Source organism: Diplotaxodon limnothrissa, linkage group LG2 (assembly GCF_057381915.1).
Source record: "Diplotaxodon limnothrissa isolate DT_005_m linkage group LG2, D_limnothrissa_male_GT1.1, whole genome shotgun sequence".
Taxonomy (NCBI): Eukaryota; Metazoa; Chordata; class Actinopteri; order Cichliformes; family Cichlidae; genus Diplotaxodon; species Diplotaxodon limnothrissa.
In genome coordinates, this window is record NC_140597.1 from 9,734,498 (window position 1) to 9,754,767 (window position 20,270).

Here is a 20,270-nt window from a genome sequence, read left to right on the forward strand (position 1 = left end):
TACAACATTTAAAATATCACACATGGATGTGTTTTTGCACAGAATGGAATCAAAGCATCACGACCAGCTAACACCAAAACCCCCCAAATTAAGTTTTCCCAACAGATTTTTGTGAACACGAGTTTAAATAGTAAAAAGATTTAATGTGAGGGTATTTCCACCTAGACCTCTGATTTTACACCTTACATTTAAAACAAATTAAATTTTATTTATATAGTGCCAAATCACAACAACAAGCATAAAGACCCTGCAATAATAGCGAGATAACCCCAACAATCAAATGACCCCTTATGAGCAAGCACTTGGTGACAGTGGAAAGGAAAAACTCCCCTTTACCAGGAATAGACCTTTAGCAGAACTGGCTCAGGGAAAATTAGTATACAACTTAATGAAATACAAAGTCTAATGTCACTTATGAGCAACATCAATAAAATAAACCATTTCAAAGAAGACGCTCTGAAAATAACAAAACAAATGATGAACACTGTCCAGGAGGTTAAAGTCTACCAGAAAGAGTGAAAGAAACAGGAGTTTCTCAGGGGAAACAAGTGAATTATTTAAGAACCACAAATAAAGAGGTGAGGAAACGGCACTGGAGGCCCAGTTTGTGAGGACGTTGGTTTAAAAGTGTGAATTTAATTTTATTTCGATAGTATAACTTCGTATTTATTGTGGCTGAATTTCAGCCTGTCACTGTCAGAACATTAAGACACAGCTGTATAAACGCCATTGACGATAACAGTATGAAATATGTATATTTATTTAACAAAACGACACACATCCTCCAACAAAGCCAAATTGATCCAGAATCACATTCCTTGAGGTCAGAGGTCAGTTCTTCTAGATGTGGAGCTACAACCACCTGCAGAGAGTCTTGGTGGTGAGAGCGCCTCCTCCACATCCTCTACCCTTGGCTCAGTTCTTCTTCTTCTTCCTCTTCACCTGCAGCCTCTCGGTTCCGGTGGCCGACAGTCCGCTGTGCAGCAGACCCACGGCTTTCATTGGTTTGTATGCAGCAGACTTGCGGATACGTTCTCCTTTCAGAGAGATGACGTGAGGAAGCAGCGACGGCGTCCTCAAACCGAAGCCTGCAGCTTGCGGCCCGTGAACTCTCAACAGCAGCTGATCGCCCTCCACTGCTGTCACAGCCACCCAGCCTGCAGAGAGACAGTGCGAGAGATGGGCAGGTGAGGCAGGTGAGACACTGAAGGTGCTGCAGGTGATGTTTATGAATTTACCTGCAGATGACAGTTTGATGTCAGCAGCAGCCTCCAGGTAACCCCGACCCTCCAAACTGAACTCCTGAGGAACCAATGCAGGAAACTCCTTCATGCGCTCCGAGCCTCCGACAGGCACCTGAACGCAGCACGCACACAAGCATTAATAATCACAAGCACTCGAAAGCAGCACTGTGCAGGGCTCATGCAACTCACCCCCAGCAGCACGTGTCCACCGTGTTTCTCATAAATGCTGTCGGCTTTTTCCAGGCTAGTGATGTGAACCGGCACCCGATCGGAGGCCACGACAGAAAACCAGCAGGACTTTTCTCCCTGTGGAGGACAGCGCGGATCAGCAGCTTATCAATCACTTATTAGTCGCTCAGAAGCACCAAAGAGCTCATTTCTATTTGTGGCAGCAGCTGCTTCAGGAACATCCACATGTTCAAGTACCAGTGGTGCCGTTTCAGAGCCCAGGCTTACGTCCATGTGCCACTGTGATATTTGTAATCCTTAAACATCTCCAATCATGAATGTATCAATTTATTTAACAACATCTGGGTTAATTTAAACAGATACTGGCTCGTTGGTGTGGTCAGGATAACAGAAACTTGAAGTGTTCTTTGTTCAAAGTGGAATTATTGTAAAGACTTCAAAGGAAAAAAAAGATTTAGGTTGACAAGTTTGAAATTTATTTTGGATTTTTCCCTTTAATTTTTTCCCCAGCCAACTGTGACATTCACACCCACAGGTACAGGTGACCACACCTGTACTCATTAATAAATAAATGACTGAAGAATACGTTCAGTGGCCTCTCCAGCAAGCCTCATCCCGCTGTTGGACTCTGATCCAAAAGTATTCCTTGTTCTGCCTTGCCCTACCCCCTCCCCCAAACTTCGAGGACTACAGTCACTAGCTCATCCACCTCAGTGGAGATGGAGTCCGCTCTCACTGGTGCTGCTCCTCCACTCTGACTAACAGCTTGCTTCTCTTGCTCTTTTTCACTCTTCGCCACAGTAGTTGGATTTCAGTTCTTTTGTTCAGCTTCTTCTTCTCACCTGCAGGAAGTCGATCCTGGCCAGAGCTCCCACAAACAGACTCGTGCCGGGCTTCAGAACGAACGTTCGCGGGACAATGGCCTGGGTGGGAACTACCAACCTCACTTCCTGTTCATGCAGCAGGTTTAGAATCTGAGAAAGAGAGAGGAAAAGAAAGATTTGTGAACATCCAATGTCAGGAACACACTGAGGAGAAGTCTATTCAGTGGAGCAGTGCCCCTTGCTGTGTGGAGGCTGGCATTTACAGTTAACATGTAAAATCAGAGCTTCTGCCACTGATTTATAGTTAATGAAAGTGTAAGGGTGACTCCAGAGATATTTGCTTAGAGAATGAACTCAGGTGACTACAATAATTGGGACGAAGGGTAGCCAATCATAAGAAAGTCTTCTTAAAGGACTAGCTCCAAGCCTGAAGATTAAAATGAGCCTCACATCAAGCTCCTTCATGATTCCCGGCGTGTCGTACAGCCAGTGGGCGTCTTTTAGCTCGTTGTGACTCAGCTCCTCAGTTGACCTGCTGGCAGCTGGAAGGCAACGTCACACAGAGGTCAAAGGTCAAATCAGCAGTGTAGTAAAACTCTATAAGACTTGTAATAATTTATGAGCATCACAACTGGAGGCTTAGATGGGAGAGAACATTAATGGAGTCTCCTGTGGAGTAAGTAAATATCAGTCTGAATACAGGAAGAAGGTAAAGCATGTTACAGCAAGATAACCACTAATTAAAGCTTCAATAATGATCACTTAAACATTTTTGGATTCTCATAAAATGCTTTCGACAGATTCCTGCATCAGTTCGCCCACCTGTCGTGGTCTCCTCGCCATCTTCGTTTTCTCCAAATGCCAGGCTGTCAGGATCAAACTGGATCTCATTCGGTCTGAATCCTTCAACCCGGAATGTTCTGCCAATGCGACCTGAAGAGATAAACACATGTTCAGACAGGAAGCACCTCCTCGTCTTTCCTGCTCCTTCACCACTTACCCACTAAGTATCCCTGCTTGCTGAAGTACTGCAGCCTTTTTAGCTCTTCTGGCAACAGCTCGCTCTCCTTTTGCTGCGACGCCTCCTTCAGTCGCTCCTGACGCCTGAACATCCTGTACGGAGTCGGGTTGATGATGGGGAACTTCAGCAGGTTCAGAGTCGTCCCTGAATGCACCACAGCAGGAGGAAACAGTCACATGATGATGGGAAACTCAACAGTTTAACCAAGAGACAAGAATATCAGAAATAATTGAAGAGGAGAAGAATTAAATCATTAAAACAGTATTTAGATATATATATATTTTTTTTTTTTATTGCCAAATGTCTTAAAATAAAAATAGACTCTCTGACACCATCTCTCGTGGGGGCAGCTGTCATTAGTAACTGTTAACTAAGCTCCTTTAAATTATTCTACGGGAAAACAGGAAACTCAAAAGAATAAATATGATCGGAATAGATTTAACTAAAAATCTAAAACCAGTAGCATTTGTCTTGAATGTATCGCTGACAGATTTGTTTGTGACAGAATTTTTTTCAACCCGAATTAAGAAGCAGCCACTTCAAATTCATAAACATCTCCCATCATGCTCTGGGACTTCTCTGTATCTGGATGAAAACAAAGATACGATAAATTGGGGAAAATGTACATGGAGTCTGGTGCAGACCTGGCCACGGTGAGATGGTAGCCTTGTGAATGACATTTGAGGCTCTGGACTTGCAGTAGTCGGACTCCAGGAGCGTGTTGAAGAGCGTCGACTTCCCGGCATTGGCGCTGCCCACCAGGTACACATCACCTTTGTACTTCCAGGACCGCTGCAGACTGGAGATCAGCTCCTCTATGCCGTACCCAGTCTTAGCACTGATCAGGTGGACGTCGGTCACCTGATCGCCAAAGCCGGCTTCCTTGCAGTACTGAGAGAGCTGCCGCTTGAGTCGCTGCAGGTAGTTCGGCGAGTCTCCGGGCAGCAGGTCGATCTTGTTGCCAAGAACAACGATGTATTTGTTGCGTCCCACCAGCTCAGGCAGGTCGGGGATGATGGAGTCCGGCACGTCGAGTAGGTCGACGATGAGCAGCACCAGAGCCTTGTGCGGGCGGATCTGCCGCACCACGTCCCGGTACTGGTCTTTGGGCATTTGCAGGTTCAGGGCCTTGTGGTGGTGGGTGAGCAGGTGGCAGCGCTGACAGGTGGCGCCGCTCAGACGACCCTCCTGGACCAGCACCTTGTATTTCTCACTGGGCAGGTAGCCAGGGACAGCGGCGGCGGCGCAGTGCAGCATGGCGCCGCAGCCTGAGCAGCACGTGTCGCTGACCGGCTCGTCCACGTCGGGGGTGCCGTAGATCTTGTGCTCGCCTTTCCCCACAGCCGCCTTCTTTTTCTTCTTTGCAGCCACAATGCTCTCGTCCAACGGGAAGTCCACATCATGGAACTGGATCAGGGAGTCCAGCTTTGCCTGCGGCTCCTTCAGGACGCCATGCCTCAACAGCTGCAGCTGACGCTCGAGAGACCTCAGGTGTTTCTGCGGGGACAACTGAGTATCGACCAATGATCCGGGCGCAGCAGCGGAGGAGGAGGAGGAAGTGGTGGCACTCAGTTGATGGAGGAGCTCTTTCTCCTCCTGACTGGAGTCCTCATCTGCATCTGAACCAGGAGAGAAGAAGATAGACTCATGACACCTTTGCAGCAACTCTGCAGACACCTGTCCTCTGAAGCTGGAATTGGGGCTTTAAGGCTCGGTTTTCAGTGATTGCACACCTAACCTGCTCCAGAGCAGCTTATGTTACAGAACCACCACCAACCAATCATTCCACTAAAAAATAGCATTGCCACTTCTGGAAGATCCCGCAGACCTCAATGTGCAGACAGCAGGAGGGTCTAAAGCTTTTAAAGAGTATTCAAAGCATTATTAAGAGATTCTTAGTAGTACCCGTCTGTTCCTGTTGATCATATGAACATAGCAGAAGACAGACAAGTAATGCTATGCTAATACCTTTACTGATCCAGCAGAAATAATAATAATAATAAATGAGAAAAAACTATTCCCGGAGAGTTCAACTTTCCAGTTAAGGTTGAACTGTCAGCTGGTGCTTGATTTTAGTGTTTCTCTTTGATAAACCGATATATCTCCATATTAAACACATATACAGAGATACACATAAACAGAGATATCTCCACATTAAACTGTTGCAGAACAGCTAACCACCTGCTGGGCTGAACCTGTTCTTATCCCTGTAGCACCTGCGCGCTCACCTGTGCAGTCCAGAAACACGAACTGCTCCTCCAGGTTCGGGTCTACGGTGCAGGTCCGGACCCCGGGCCGGCTCAGACCGCGACCCCCCGCGGCCCCAGAGCCCCTCTGCGCTCCCGCGGCAGAAGAACACGCGCTCCTCCACAGGTGGCGGCGGACGCACACCTGCAGGATCGTTAGCATCCCGACTGCCGCACGCGCACTCAGCACACGCGGAGGAGCCGACCTCTCTGCTTCAACTTCCTCCTGTGGACGTGACGTAAAGCTAGTGGTTTGTTTTTGTTCCGGTTTAATAAAAAATAATAATTTACTTAACATTTACTTTATTTTTTTTAAGCAATCAAAAATCAAACACTGCGCGTGAGATAGTGATAATAAAGTAATTCATAAATTCAGCCAAATGGAAAACGTTTTATAAGTCGTGACGTCATAATGTCCTGCTATCTGAGACGTTAAGACAGGAGAGCTCACTCCGCCTTAAATTTAGACGCACAACTTTAAAAAACAAAAAGCAAAAACAAAGTGTTTACAGATTGGCCTTAATTAATTTGCTTATTTTATTCTTTAGCACAGACAATTCACAATAAATATTTGTCACCAGATAGTATTTAAGTCTTATTTGTGTCTTTACTCGTTAGGTGGAGAAGCCTGGAGGCAGCTAGCAGCTACAACCAAGTTACCTATGTGTTATTGATTGCTGTGGATGTAAAATCCCTCATCGTGTCTCCACGTACATTGAAAAGGTACTGTCATGCGTGGTTGGAGCCTTCTGAGTAACTCATTCAATGACCCCAGCTGGTGGTAAAGTAGGTGGTGGTGCAGCTGGATTGGAGCAGGGACTGGGTGCATCAGTCCAATCAGACACAGGGATAGTAAGGGGGCAGGTAAGAAAGAAGAGACATCAGGCAGAGTCAGTGCCAGTGTCAAGGGACTGACCAGTAGAATTAAAAAAATAAAAATAAAAACCCTGATAGGAATCATCTCATTGAGAGGGAGCGGAAGGAAGTACTAAGGAGTGAGACCTCACGCTCATAGAGGATCTGCACACGTCCTGCCTGACTTTCTTTCTGCAGTTCCACTCGTTTCGGACACTTTCTCAACATGTTGAAGCTGAGCTGCTCTCTGAGGTCCGCCGCGCTACTCCTCAGACCCGCTGCTGCTGCTCAGGTGAGTCCAGCTGCAGCCCAGAACCAGCCCAGCAGGTCAGTGCACCGAATCTGCACCTTGACCCTGACAGTGCACGCACGTCCGAGCTGGAACATGTAAACTTTAACCTGTGCACACGCACATTCCTGCTCTAGACTTCATGTTTGTGAGCTCCGTGTGTGACCTGCTGAGCTTTGATCTGGGTCAAAGATCACAAGTTTAAAATTAACCAGCAGCAGAAAAGCAGTGGGTTCACGTGAATACGCACATGAGTACACACGGAGACACAAACAGAGCCTGCTCTGTGGTCCACGGTCACGTATCCCTCAGCTGCAGTGTTTTAAGGAGCCCAGCAGGTGGCAGCAGGATACAACTAAAACCGTTTCCATGACGACAGTTTTGTGTTGATTTTTATCAGGGTCTGTCCTCCCATGCTGGGTTCTGGATGTTCCTCTAACACTGGTCATATCTCTAACACAGATTAAAGGGCTCACATGCCCCCAATACAGACTTATAAACAGATTGTTTTGAGTTTTTTAATGTGGGACCCAAAAAGGCATGGGAGAAGGGGAGTGGTTAAATAAGAAACATCTCTGACAAATTAAAAACAAAAAAAACAAACAAACAAATGACTTCCTGCTACCTTAAACATGCTTTAGCAGTTCTGGTTGTGGTTCTGGTTCCAGCCTTAGATGGTTCGTTATGCTGAAAAACTGCATCTCACAGAGGAGTTAGTGATATTAGGTAAACAGAAATAATTTCATGACCCTCAACCCCAATTTTATTTAGATAAAGGACAGTCTGATGGTACACACTCATTTGCTTATTTATTATAAAATTACCCATTCACACTGTTAATCTTCATCCTGTCAGTTTATGAGGGAGTATAGCCCTGTACACACTTCTGTACACTTCTTTCAGCAGTCACATCATCAGTGATGTTTCCTGAAGTCATCCGGTGTTTCAGTCCTGTGACATCAGATGTCCTCGTTCAGGTGACCCAGCCAATGGCGATCGGTCCCTGGCTTGTGCCCCAGCAGCATTGGCCCATGATTCAGACCTTTTGATCCAAATGTGTTTCTTTGTTTGCTGATTGGCTTGCGTGTTCTTGTTGCTGTATCATACAAACGCTGATTTTAGGACAACAGAAACCAGAATGTGTTTTGAGTATCGATGAACTCCATGCTCCTTCTTTTCTGTCAGAGTGAGACCTCTGCACTCCTCCCTCCTCTCTGCAGCCACGTGCGCACTTCGGCACCGGTCCCCAGCAGAAACACAGAACCTTCTATGAGTTCCGCACCTACTGCATCCTCCCGGATCAGAATGCCGCCTTCCTCAAGCTGACCAATGAGAAGATCCACCTGCGCACTGCCCACTCCGAGCTGGTCGGCTACTGGAGCGTTGAGTACGGTGGCCTGAACAAGGCCTTCCACATATGGAAGTATGGTGAGGACCTGTTTCTTCTTCTCTCACACAATATGAAGGTGTTTCTTCTTCATGGGGCTTTTAAAAGGTAACGGGTCCCTACCCACTCCTCAGACAGTTACGCCCAGCGGGCAGAGGTCCGGGCGACGCTCGCTCAGGATCCCGCCTGGGTGTCAGAGTACCTCTCCAAGGCCTTACCAATGCTGACGTCACAGGACAACGAAGTCACCTATATGGTTCCTTGGAGCCGCCTGCAAAGTCCGCTGCAAGAGGGTGGTAAGCCCCGCCCTCTGTGTTTCAGGTGTCAGTGACATCATCCCCAGCTGGTCAACACTCACCTGTTTTGTTTGTTTGTTTCAGGTGTGTACGAGCTGGTTTCTTTCCAGATGCGTCCTGGTGGACCAGCAGTTTGGGGAAAGGCCTTCCAGGCCGCTATCAATGCCCATGATGCACCTGGGTACGGCAAGCTGATAGGAGCTTTCCACTGCGAGTTTGGACTGCAAAATAGAGGTATTGAGGTGACGATGTCACTGTGAGTGATCATGGGACTGTGAGTGGTTGACAATGTCACTGTGTGCATCTCGTCAGTTCACGCCCTCTGGTGGTTCGAGAGCCCCGACCATAGAGCTGAAATCCGACACACAGCTCACCATGATGCCAGAGTGGTGGCTGCAGGTGAGACTCCGCCCATCATGACATCGCACACTGACAAAAATCCCTCATACATTAATCAATAATCGATAATCTGTGTCTTTCAGTGAGAAACAACATCGTCAATCTGGACTCTCAGAGGAACCAGCTCATGTTGCCGTGTCCTTTCTCGCCTCTGAAGTAACTTCCTGTCCTGATGCCCGCCTCTCACCCAGAACAAAGTTTAGCATGCAAACCTGATCTTTAGTTTGACCTACTTGGGCCTCTGTAGACGCAGACGTGCTCAGCAGCAAGTGTTGGCGACAGCTAAAAGGTGGGCGGGGCTTATCTTTGCTTTAGGTTAACTGACTGGCTGCTTTAAAGTTTCAAAGTGTGAAAATAAACTGTCACGTGCCTCTCAGACTCTGTGGACTGTTTTTCCGCTCATGGATGGAATTATTTTCCACAAAGCTGGGACTAAAAAATATTTAAATAAAGGAGATGATTTACACGTCATTTCACGCCTGTTATCCGATAACATCTGGAGCAGTTTACACATTCACCTAACAGGTGAAAGGTCCCTCATTTGGCTCAGAGAGTGGTTGCATCAGGCATGTGTGGAGCTACCTGCTGTGAATAAAGGAGCAGCCCAAAGTAGCTTTATATATGATAATATCTGGTACAAAGACAACATATAAAAAGGCTGAAAACTGAGAAGCAAGTAGAGCTGGGTTAAAATCTGGAGCTTTTTAATGTAATTTTGATCGTGTTGTTTTCTGAGAAAACTTAAATTTTATCCAAAATGCACTTTTTAAGGCATTGTGTCTCCACGTGTGATGGGTGGCTGCTCAAAACAAGTTGGAACATGTGAAAATTCCCATTTTCACCTATTTTTAACACCAGGATCAACATCCAGTCCCTGTTCTTCCACCAAAGGGAGAGAGCATGTAATCGGTCTGTTTGTTTGTTTGTTAGCAGTCAGGCGTCCACAGTTTTAAGGTTTCATTTTCAAATTTTGTGTGATGGTCGCAGGTCAAGGTCACAGCAACTGTGAAAATCAGTAGAAACTTTCTACTTCCCACAAAGGCCATTGGGTTGACTAAGCATTTGATCTTCATTGTTGGGATCCCAGGTCAAAGCTGACCTTGAAAAAAACAAAACATGGAGTAATATATTATATGAAAAGACACAGAGACGCCATAACAGGTTGGTGGCATCGTGTGGTAATACAAACATCAAAGTTTTAATGCAGCCTTTAGCCTTCGGGGTGCGATGTGAGCTATGGATGCTCTCCTGTAATAGCAGTTTTACTAGTATTCAGGTAAAATCAGCTGATTCTGATGAAATGACCCTAAAAGCTTATTTAACCCTGTGGGAAAGCATCTCATTCAAAATAAAGAAGAAAACTTAAGATTTCTAGAATTTGAAGATTTCTTGGTTTTAACATGTTTTCTTTTCTTTCACACAAAAACTTCAAACTGTGTGTAAATCTGAATTCTGTCTTTACAGTTTAGACTTTATTTTTATGCATGTCCACCTCAGGGCCTTTAACCTTTGGCCACATGGATTATGAACAGTAACATTACTTGGTTCTTCCTTAAAAAGTGGGTGGACAAGCAGAAACCCGCAAACTGATCAGCACGGATAGCCAGCACGTCACAGAGAACTGCAGCAGAAGAAGTCTTTGCTTGAAATTTGATTTATTTGCTAATAAAAGCCTTTGAAACATGAAATGCTCACGATTGTTCTTCACTACATCATAGAAACATGTAAAAAATAATAATAATAAAGAACATAGTGGCACAAATTTTGTTTCCACAAACATTTTTTTAGTCATGAGTGTATATGAGAGGTCTGAGGAGATTCATCAGGATCCATCCATCCATCTTCCTGCCAGTTATCCGGGTTCAGATCAGTGGGGCCAGCAGTCTAAGCAGAGACGTCCTTACTGCCCTCTCCCCACACACCACCTCCCAGTCATCTGTGGGGATAGGGAGGTGTTCAGAAGCCTCCTACCTGTAGGGATATGGTCAAAATACCTCACAGAGGTGGTGTTCAGGATTGCTGGGTGAGATTCAGTGGCAGAAAAACTGATTCTGCTTTTTAAACTGAACTTTTCCAAACCTGAATTCATTTTTTACTGTTAGTGATTTAAAAAACCTAAGAGAGGAGTGTGTGTGTGGGTGTGTGTGTGTGTGTGTGTCAGAGCGAAGTAAAGAGCCGGGTGGAGGCAGGAGATTTGTTTCAGTTTAATCCTGGTTGTTCGGGTCGTAACAGCTCTTCATCCATCAGCCGCACGGTCAATAAACGTGATCAAGTTTGATTTCAGTGCAAAGACAAACTGATGGTGTTTGAACACTTCAAGTGCTGCAGTCACAGAGAGTCACCTTTAGCAGCTCGCCGACCAATCAGAGCGCCGATCGATCAGCAAGGCCGCTCATCAATACTGTAGTGTGCTTCAGAAGCTGATGAGGTATTTCACTGTTTCACACCCAAACTCACAAATCGGCTTTTCTTAGTATCCTTTCTTTAAAAAAACAAAACTATAAAAATCAGTACATGTCTCCTCTGTATCAGGTGCTTTGATTGGCAGTTAAACACTACAGGAAACAGTTAATGACTCTGTCAAAATAAAACAACAAATTACACATGTCTCTTTTCACTACACATATAAATAAAGTCTGACAGTAGAAACGGAATCAAATTTTTTTTGTTTTGTTTTGTTTGTTTTTTTAAACGTGTGATTTTATTTTTTCAAACAGCCCTCGGATTCTTCATCGTTTGTCACCAAAAACAGTCGCTCGCGTTCTTCGCATTCAATCAGGAAGAGAAGAAGAGTCTCGGAGCCGCGGGAGGTCTGAAGGCACTCGTTCAAGTGTTTAAGTCGGCGTTGTCGGCAAAGCGCTCCCCGCCTCCAGAGGAAATCATTTGCATTGACTGGCATAAGGCAGCAGGTGACTCCGCCCACCGCCATTTTTTTTAAAAATCAGTGTGACATCAGAGAAGAGGTAGGTGTCTTCTCTGCTGCGGGTCAAGTCCAGGCTGAAGCTTCAGCCTCACAGTGCGGTCACATGACGCTCTCCGACAGCCTGCCACCATCATGCGAGGCTCCGCTGGTCGAGCTCAGTACCGGGAGGTCGATGACGACGACGTCCTTCCGCCTCACAGAGTTGTCTTTGGAGTGATAGTCGTCGCTCTGATCCTTCGCGAAGTTTACAAACACCTGAAAGTACAAACATCAGTCAGAGCCTCTGCAGGCCACACCCCCTTAGTACCTTCTTAGGTGCGTGCGAGTCTCTACCTGGTCCAGCGTGGTCTGAGTGACGGAGTAGTCCTCGATCCTCAGCGTCTCTTTATTTTTGGCCAGGATGGAGAAGATGTGAGCGAGCGAGGTGAGCGAGGACGGCAGCTGGTACTGCAGCATGTTCCGGTGCTTCTCCTTCAGCGTGCTGCCGCTCAGCTCGCTTTCAATGAACTTCATGACGGGCAGCAGGTCGGGGTTCGGCCCCGCCACCCGCAGGATGATGGTGTACCCATCGCCAAACCTGAGGCACAAAACCGGGAGTTCAACACTGAAGATACTCATTTAAAATAAACTCACATTAGAGGCTCTCTGAGCACAAACTTCTCTGACCGATCAATTTAAAAAGCTGGATTTGGAGGATGAATGTGTTTAAATGTAGCTGCTGTCGTGTGTCAGTGAGCGCTACCTGTTCTTCAGGTGCTGGACGCTGCCGAGACATCTGAACCGGCCGTTCACCATGATCGCCATCCTCGTGCACAGAGCCTCACATTCCTCCATGCTGGAACACACACAGCCGCTTTAGTAAGCACACGCAGAGGGGACGCCAGCTGGTGTCACGATGACTGTTTAACATTTAAATGTTTGGCTGTGCTTGTAGATATCTATTACTGTTTTTATCACCAGCCAAAGGGTTAGTCACTGATGACAGTGAGCAATTTTGGAATCAATAAAGATAAATCTGAACTGGAAATATAAAAGTGCCAAAAATGTTCTACAGATATGGTAAAAACATGTCTCAACCTTTCAAAATCTCTACCAACTAAACTGAGCGACTGGCAGACCCACTATGAGGACGCATTAACCATGAAACCATCCGCCTGTCCTCGTGTTTACCTGTGCGAGGTGAGGACGACGGAGCGGCCCTCCTTGATGACGCTGTGGATGCAGTTCCAGAGGGCTCGGCGGGCCTTGGGGTCCATACCCGTGGTCGGCTCGTCCTGTAACGAGTAGGATAGCCAGGTTGAGGTTGGCCCACAGATGCAGCAGGAAGCAGAAGGTAAAGGTGAGGAGGAGGGGGAGGAGTGTCATTGTAGCCACACCTCCTCTACCTGCACCTGACAAAGCACCGGCTCTCGTTGTTCTGTGCTTCAGACCTTCCCGTCTCCTACTCCTGTTTTCCTCAGCAGCTCCTTTAAATCCTTTTCCCATTACACAACCTCCACCCTTCCAACTCCACTTCACCCCCCCACACACAAATCCTACTGTTAAGCATCTGCACTGTGATTGGCTGCCTTGGTTCTGCTGCTGTTGTGCAACAGCGTGTTTCTTCAGTTACAAGACGAGTGACAAATTAAAGGAAAAACCTGCAGTCTTGACCCCTGCGGTGAATCTGTGGCTCTGCTTCGATGCCCCTCGTGGTGATCTTACTGAATCTTACTTCAATCTAGTTTTACCTTTAACTAAAGTTAGGCAGTGAGGTGCATCTTACCAGAAACACTACAGGGGGCGCTCCGATCAGAGCCATGGATGTGGACAGCTTCCTCATGTTTCCTCCGCTGTAGCTTCCAGCTGCTTTATCTGCATACTTGACCAGACTCAGCTTCCTGATACCCCACTCTGCTACCTGTCAATCAAACAGCAGCAGAATCATCACGATGAGCATTATCATGGGTAGCAGATGCACAGCAGTGTGTTGCTCAGGGTGTCTTATTATTTAAAACTGCATATTTACAATGTGTGTTGGCAGTGCATGTTTGCTTTGTGCTTTTGAGTGTTTGCAGTCTGTTGGCAGTGTGTTTACACTCACGTCACACACTTCCTTCTCAGGCACCCCTCTTAGGATGGCGTACAGCTCCAGGTGCTCTCTTCCTGTCAGCAGCTCGTTGATGGCGTCAAACTGAGGGCAGTAACCCATGTTTTGATGCACCTCGTCAATCTCCCGCAGGATGCTGCAAACACACAGATATTAGCATGAAGAGCAGAAAAATACTTTAATTTAAATTTAGATTAATCCTCTTGCTGTCCCACCACTGCACCTGTGCCTAGTGTGACTTTTTGGTGGATGGAGGACGGTGTGTGAGGGCGAAGGCCCTGCAGGGAACATTGCGCAGCTCTGCACGTGAATTGCTGACAATTATAAAATAATGGAGCAACTTCCTGGCTTTGTTTTAGCAACTTTGTTTGAGCTGCTGAACGAGGATCCGAGCAGCGAGTAATGAGCTGCTCGGCTGTTAAAGCTTCAGCTCAGGTTCTGTTTGCACAGTCAGAAGAAATCACGAGAAGACAAAGCCCTCAGAGATGAAGACGCTCATGTCTTTAGTTAATTAATCAGTGTTCATGATTTGGAATAACATGGCGGCTGGCTCCACAGATTTTAAATCCATGATTTTTACCTTAGATGTTCTTCCTGATACAACCCCAAAGAGATTTCAGGATCGATCCAGAGATCTTTCACTTGTTTGAAACTTTTTTTGAAACTTTTTTACGTGTCACACATCGTCCTACCTTCTCTTTTAAAATGAGGTTAAATTATTTAATTACGACTTAAGGCCTCCAATTTTAAGGCCCAACCACGTGAAGTGAAATGAGTTCTCAGTGAACTAAATCCTCAGAATAAATCTGCAGGAAACCAGGTCAATCCCCGACTCCAACACACAACAACAACAACCCAGAAAGTTTCAGCTCCAATAAGCTCTGAGCTGCTTAGACCTTTGACCTCACCTCTTCCCAGCCAGGAAAGCCTCTCCTCTGGTCACTATGGTGTCTCCCGTCAGCATCTTGAAGGTGGTCGTCTTTCCGGCTCCGTTCACACCGAGGAGGCCGAAACACTGAGGACGCACATTTTAAAATCACCATTCACAGGTTAATTTTTATGAAGGTGATGGTTTGGTTTTAGAGGCTGAACTGAAACATGAGACTGCAGATCGAGCTCACCTCTCCGGGAGGAATCCCGACACACAGTCGATCCACCGCCGGCTTCTCCTTCCTCTTAAACACCTGCAGGACACAGTTCACTCGGTCACGAATCATTTACTTTGGATTAAACTACTTCCAATCTCCAATAAAGATTAACAAGCATCATAAAAATACACATACACAACAACAGATTTGTTATAATCTGGGAGAAAGAGAGAGTGACTCATTAGGTTTTCTTTCTCAGGCTCCTCCAGATTTGAGGAGGAGCCTGAGAAGTTCCCAAAAGAAGAATGGGCTGGGATTGCTCAGGAGACGTACACGAGACTTGTTAAAAACTACAAGAAACGACTGCAAAAATTAAACAAAACTGACTGTTAGGATGGGGGCTAATCATCTTGACCCTGGTAGTTTCTGGTTTTGGTGAAAAAATTCTGTTTCTGTGTGGAAAGTAAAATAACGTAAGCATCTGAAATAAAACCAGATGTTTGGAAAAGCTGTGTTAAAATTTCCTTGCGTTGGGTAACAGCTCTTAAGAAGTACTTGCTTTGTTTCATTAATATAGTTTATCAGCGTCATTCAGCCTCTGACTGTGTGTTTGGTTCAGGTGGAAAAAACAAGTTGGATAAAAATCTGCACCTTCGTCAGCTGCCGAAGTTCCACGATGTCTCCTTGTCCGAGGCCGTGGACGATCCTCTGTCTCTCTCGGGCCACGTCCTCATCCTCCTCACCCAGAGGTGCCAGTTTGGTGAGCTTACTGACCGGCCTGCACACACATAGACGCACAAACACGGTGCTCATACCGGCTTTCCTGCAAACTGGTCTACATAAGACGAAATGAAGCGATCCAGGTGTGCTGACTCACTTGGGTTTGATGCAAAACCTGTACTGAATGAGGACGGTGATGAAAAAGAAGACAACTCCCTCCACAGCCATGGCGAGCAGGTTCTTTCCCACCATGTCCCACTCCAGAGGAGAGCGGAACCTGTTCTCACCTGGAACACGACCACAGCGTTCACAGAGCCATTCAACAGCCTCACATCACGCTGACTGACTACAGACAACAAATAAATAAATGCTGCGATCAGAAACTGGAAAGCTACCGAATCTCTCGAGGGCGTCGGCCATCGCCTGGTTCTTCACCATGTCGATGAGACCTCGACCGAGACAGAAATGAGGGAAGATGAGGAGGACGTTCTTCAGGATGTCGTTGATTCCTCCGATTTCCTGAAAAGAATGGAAAGTCAAACCGCTGCTCTCGGGTTTATTTTCATTCGATCTGTGAATCGTTTTAAAATCTAGCGTCGGCGTCCGTGAGGACTCACGTTGTTTCCGAACAGCTCCATGACGAAGGTGGAGATGCTGCCGTTGATGCCGATGAGGATGTTGACGCTGGTGAGGACGACGTACGCCGTGCTGGGGATCTTGAAGAAGAAGGAAGCCGGGTACATGAGCGGCGTGATTGACCAGCTGGGAGAAAAAGGAAAACAAAGGTTTCTGTTAGAGCACAAACTGGCTCGGTGTCACTCTCTGATGTAGTATGATACAGTGGCAGCATGCAGTACACTGCAGTACTTTGCAGTATTTTGCAGTATCTGACCCGTAGAGCAGCAGCAGCAGGGCGAGGGTCGGCAGATTTGTGGATGATACGTAGGCTTTTTGTTGGAAGCAGATGAAGATGAGGATGACGAGCGTTGCCGGGACGATGTAGTTGCACTGCAGAGACAAGCAGGCATCAGCAAACACCCAAGCGCACAAACACACAGGACACAGGGGCATTTGTTTCAGGTCTCACCATGTCCCATATGAAGTTGGCGGTCCAGTAGAGCAGCGGATGGACGCCACTGATGAAATGCATGTGTTTGCCTTTGCTGACCCGCTCCTGGATGAGGAAGACCACGAAGCTCGCAGGCACGAAGGACATGGCGAAGATGACGCAGATGGACACAAGGACGTCCACGGAGGTCGTCACCCTGGAGATGAAGAGCAGAAGGAGGTGGTGGGGAGAGACAAAGAGGGGGGGTTAAGAGGACTGAGGTGCAAACAAAGACTGCCGACAGGTGTGTCGTTCAGGTGTGCACTCACAGAGCGACCTGGGACAGCTGCTCCTTGGTCAAGTTCAGCGGGTGGTTGACAGCGCTGATGCCGTACTTGCTGGCGTCTCTCCCCTGAGGGAGGTTTGCCCTGAGGATGGCGTTGTTCATCACGTTGATGAAGGCACCGATGCTGTGCCAGCCTTTGTTGTTAAACCAGATCTGAGGAGAGAGGATTCAAGGACAAACCAGTGAACAGCCTCTTCATGTTAGCTGGCGTCCCCTCCTCCCAACAGAGCCGTGAATGACCAGTTTTAATCCGCAGGTTTGACTAAACTGACTCTTTCAGCTGTCAGTGGGTGAAGTGAGTCAAATATTTGATTGAAGGACTGATGGTTTTGTTTCTAACATGTACCGTAATTGTCGGGCTATAAGCCGCTACTTTTTGCACAAGCTTTGAACCCTGCGGCTTTTAGTCAGGTGCGGCTTTTCTATGGATTTTCCATGATTTTTGTGATATCGTAAGACGATTTGTTTTGTTTGTTCCGCTGTTGTACGGCACTACGTTGCCTGGCGGAAGGATCGGGGTTCAAGAGTGGTATGTTAGTCACATGTCCGTCCGCCAGGCAACGTAGTGCCGTACGAAGTAGCTCGAAAAACAAACTTCAAAGTAGCGCTACGCGTTCAGCGGGAGGCGTGGATGATGAGCGGCGATAAACTTGCGAAAAGCAAGTTATGCCCAACTCCACCGGTGGATTCTGACAGTGTGGAAAAGTGCGAAAACATCCACGATCACCAACGGATTTTGAAGGGCTGGACTGCTGCATGATGGAGAGGAGGACACCGCCACGGCCCTTCTGAGGGTGTTCGACTCTGACACTGACAACGAGGATTTCTTTGGTTTTGAAAGTGACAACGAAGGAGAGCAGCGGAGAGTGGATGACGAAGCCATCCTGAGCCTGTTTGTATCCGACACTGGAGGAGAGGACTTTGGTGGTTTTAGTGCGCAGGAAGAAGAGAAAGATGATGGTGAATGACTGACTTTTCTTCTTGTTAAAGCTGTGTCACTGCACCTGAGCCTAAAAGGTAGTCCGAATCTATTTTTCTGGTGTGCTATAGGTTACTGTTATGTACTACATGTGCAAATATGTACCTATAACTTGTTTTTCAAAATATTAATAAAAGGGATGTGTCTCCAAACAGCCATCTCTTTCCTGACAATTCCCTTTGTGCATATTCTCTTACATATGATGAGTCAACATTGAAACACCTGCGGCTTTTAGTCAGGTGCGGCTAATGTATGTACAAAACAGGATTTTCCCCTGATTTTAGCTTGTGCGGCTAATATTCAGGTGCGCTTTGTAGTCCGGGAAATACGGTAATAGTAATACAATCAAAACATATTACATTACAAACAAAACAACAAAGAAAAATGACATCAAGTTGTCTGTAAACCACACAATTTACCTGCCGCACGTTCATGTTGAGTCCACAAAAGTCCACTCGTATTATTAGATTTCAATAATTGGAAAAAATGTAACTATAAAACGATTTTAACTTAAGTGTTTCCCAACCCTGAAAAAACTGTCTTAATATCTCCTGTTGATATAAAGCACGAAATGCTGGAACGCTAATTCATAGTATAAAGACCAAACAGACCTTCATTGAAAATACTACAGTTATTATTGCAGTCATACTCCTGAGGCCGGCGCCACCATGTGTTCTCACCTTGACGTTGTTCTTTGTGTCGAGACCGTTGATGAAGCCAGACAGAGTGTCCAGGAATCGATCTGCAGTGGCTCCCTGCAGGAAACAGCAGTCACATTTCAAAGTCTTACTTTCCCTTTAAAGAACCAAGGGCTGGTTCTGGATCACACAGGTGGACTGGCTTTCCTCTGATGAACTTCATTAGACTAAAGATAAATTATTTCTGACCTAAAATATATCCACCATCTCAACTTAGATTCTGATGGTGTAATTGTCTTTTGAGTTCATCAGCCTGTGAGTCAAGCCTGAAGCCGGTGTGTTTTTAGTAAAACGTCTGCTTTGTAATAAACCCGACAGCTTGGAGGAATGTCTGGACAATAAAAGCTGCAATGAGTCAAACATGTTTCTCTCTGACTGACCTTCTCTAACTCAAAGATCTTTCGGACTCTCTCTATGGCGTCGTCGATCTCGTTAGCCGGAGGGAGGACTTGAGTGCTCCTGGCACCCAATGAGAAGCCTCCGTACCTGTAAAAATACCAAAAGAAAACAGCTGAGCACCTACAAATGACCAACAGATGGTGTTTATGATTTCAAAATAAAACCAGACACTGACCTGAATTCATTCACCCAGACTTTGTTCTTCAAGCTGTGAAAACAGAAAAAAACTTTCAGTCTGGCTTGTGTTCAGGTGTGTGTGAGCAGGTGAGTCCTCTGAGCGTGTGTGTGTGTGTGTGTGTGTGTGTGTGTGTGTGTGTGTGTGTGTGAGAGCAGGTGAGTCCTCTGAGCGTGTGTGTGTGTGTGTGTGTGTGTGAGAGCAGGTGAGTCCTCTGAGCGTGTGTGTGTGTGAGAGCAGGTGAGTCCTCTGAGTGTGTCTTACCTCTTGCCAATGATCTGAGCGTAAGTCTTCACCAGGTAGTCGGAGATGTTTCTCCCAGTGAGGTTCTGTAGGATGTCCGTTTCACTCAGCTTCATCTGAACGACAGGAAGAGTCCCTTTTTATTTAACCACAATTTCACAGGGTGCTGCACACAGGTGGGTCAGGCTTAGGTCAGGTAAATCTAAGACTAAAGTTGGGCCAAATGCACAAAATAGCGTTTTTTTTTTTAAAAACTATGTTAAAACTAATTTAATATTAAGTGTGTTCAGGTGATTCTTTTCAAAGTTTTTCTAAGCTTACAGAAATTCCCCTTCAGAGAGCTCAAAGTGGCTTTGATAAAGTTATTACAGCTAAAAAAACGATTACACTAAAAACCTATTGTTGGAACATCTGCCAGCTAATGAGGTTAATTAGCAAGTTGACTGGGTGTAAAACGAGCATCCCATAGAGGTTGAATGTGTGTGTCCTCCTTTCGTATCTGCCCACCACTCCCCGTGCTCTGACCTCAGGTGGGGGCAGACCTCCGGCTCCAGCCGGGCAGTCTGGCAGCATCTTCTTCTTGCCATCGCAGCTGCACATGCAGGCTGGAGAGGGATCGTCCATGGTCCAGTTTCTGGAGCTAAAGAGTTCCAGGACGCTTTCAGGAACTTCAGGAGTGTACCAGTCCTCATCGCCCATCGTACAGGGTGCCTCTCTACAGGGAGGAGGAGAGGAAGAGACAGAGGGTAGAAAAAAAAATGTAGTGAGGTTTCAGGTGAGTAAAAGCTTATTCGCTCACACGTTGATGAAGA

The 20,270-nt window shown here is 46.4% G+C and overlaps 3 protein-coding genes across 4 annotated transcripts in view; 1 reads left to right on the forward strand and 2 right to left on the reverse strand.

Moving 5' to 3' along the window:
• Positions 1-495: 495 nt before the first annotated feature.
• noa1 (nitric oxide associated 1) lies at positions 496-6,269 on the reverse strand. Its single transcript, XM_085366824.1, has 10 exons — positions 6,239-6,269; positions 5,507-5,750; positions 3,923-4,897; positions 3,258-3,422; positions 3,080-3,190; positions 2,708-2,799; positions 2,276-2,407; positions 1,434-1,550; positions 1,239-1,356; positions 496-1,157 (listed from the first exon to the last, which is right to left on the reverse strand). The coding sequence occupies exons 2-10, from the start codon at positions 5,685-5,687 to the stop codon at positions 916-918; spliced, it is 2,133 nt and encodes a 710-aa protein (XP_085222950.1). The 5' UTR covers positions 5,688-5,750; positions 6,239-6,269; the 3' UTR covers positions 496-915.
• Positions 6,270-6,396: 127 nt separating this feature from the next.
• On the forward strand, positions 6,397-10,503 carry nipsnap3a (nipsnap homolog 3A (C. elegans)). Its single transcript, XM_085360433.1, has 6 exons — positions 6,397-6,671; positions 7,889-8,096; positions 8,190-8,351; positions 8,436-8,585; positions 8,664-8,750; positions 8,834-10,503. Exons 1-6 carry the CDS (start codon positions 6,606-6,608, stop codon positions 8,908-8,910), a joined length of 750 nt encoding a protein of 249 aa, XP_085216559.1. The 5' UTR covers positions 6,397-6,605; the 3' UTR covers positions 8,911-10,503.
• Positions 10,382-20,270, reverse strand: part of abca1b (ATP-binding cassette, sub-family A (ABC1), member 1B) — a 42,761-nt gene continuing 32,872 nt past the window's right edge. For both annotated transcript variants that reach the window (XM_085360415.1, XM_085360422.1), the window contains 20 exons: positions 19,984-20,173; positions 19,480-19,574; positions 19,216-19,248; positions 19,022-19,127; positions 18,624-18,698; positions 16,948-17,117; positions 16,658-16,835; positions 16,463-16,578; positions 16,188-16,332; positions 15,966-16,089; positions 15,728-15,857; positions 15,502-15,628; positions 14,884-14,946; positions 14,671-14,777; positions 13,757-13,898; positions 13,439-13,573; positions 12,844-12,947; positions 12,416-12,508; positions 12,007-12,250; positions 10,382-11,928 (listed from right to left, as the gene is read on the reverse strand). In XM_085360415.1, the coding sequence (XP_085216541.1) occupies positions 11,773-11,928; positions 12,007-12,250; positions 12,416-12,508; positions 12,844-12,947; positions 13,439-13,573; positions 13,757-13,898; positions 14,671-14,777; positions 14,884-14,946; positions 15,502-15,628; positions 15,728-15,857; positions 15,966-16,089; positions 16,188-16,332; positions 16,463-16,578; positions 16,658-16,835; positions 16,948-17,117; positions 18,624-18,698; positions 19,022-19,127; positions 19,216-19,248; positions 19,480-19,574; positions 19,984-20,173 (2,533 nt within the window). In that variant the 3' untranslated portion in view covers positions 10,382-11,772. The remainder of the gene's footprint in view (positions 11,929-12,006; positions 12,251-12,415; positions 12,509-12,843; positions 12,948-13,438; positions 13,574-13,756; positions 13,899-14,670; positions 14,778-14,883; positions 14,947-15,501; positions 15,629-15,727; positions 15,858-15,965; positions 16,090-16,187; positions 16,333-16,462; positions 16,579-16,657; positions 16,836-16,947; positions 17,118-18,623; positions 18,699-19,021; positions 19,128-19,215; positions 19,249-19,479; positions 19,575-19,983; positions 20,174-20,270) is intronic.

Bases quoted from the DNA above. Each gene is read 5' to 3' on its own strand.
- noa1 (XM_085366824.1), bottom strand. From the start codon at position 5,687: ATGCTAACGATCCTGCAGGTGTGCGTCCGCCGCCACCTGTGGAGGAGC. The intron at 3,191-3,257 runs GTAAGTGGTGAA...TTATCTCTTCAG, and splicing joins CAAGCAGGGATACTTAGTGG to GTCGCATTGGCAGAACATTC. The intron at 2,800-3,079 runs GTGGGCGAACTG...GTTGCCTTCCAG, and splicing joins TGGCGAGGAGACCACGACAG to CTGCCAGCAGGTCAACTGAG.
- nipsnap3a (XM_085360433.1), top strand. From the start codon at position 6,606: ATGTTGAAGCTGAGCTGCTCTCTGAGGTCCGCCGCGCTACTCCTCAGA. The intron at 6,672-7,888 runs GTGAGTCCAGCT...TCCTCTCTGCAG, and splicing joins GACCCGCTGCTGCTGCTCAG to CCACGTGCGCACTTCGGCAC. The intron at 8,751-8,833 runs GTGAGACTCCGC...TGTGTCTTTCAG, and splicing joins TGCCAGAGTGGTGGCTGCAG to TGAGAAACAACATCGTCAAT.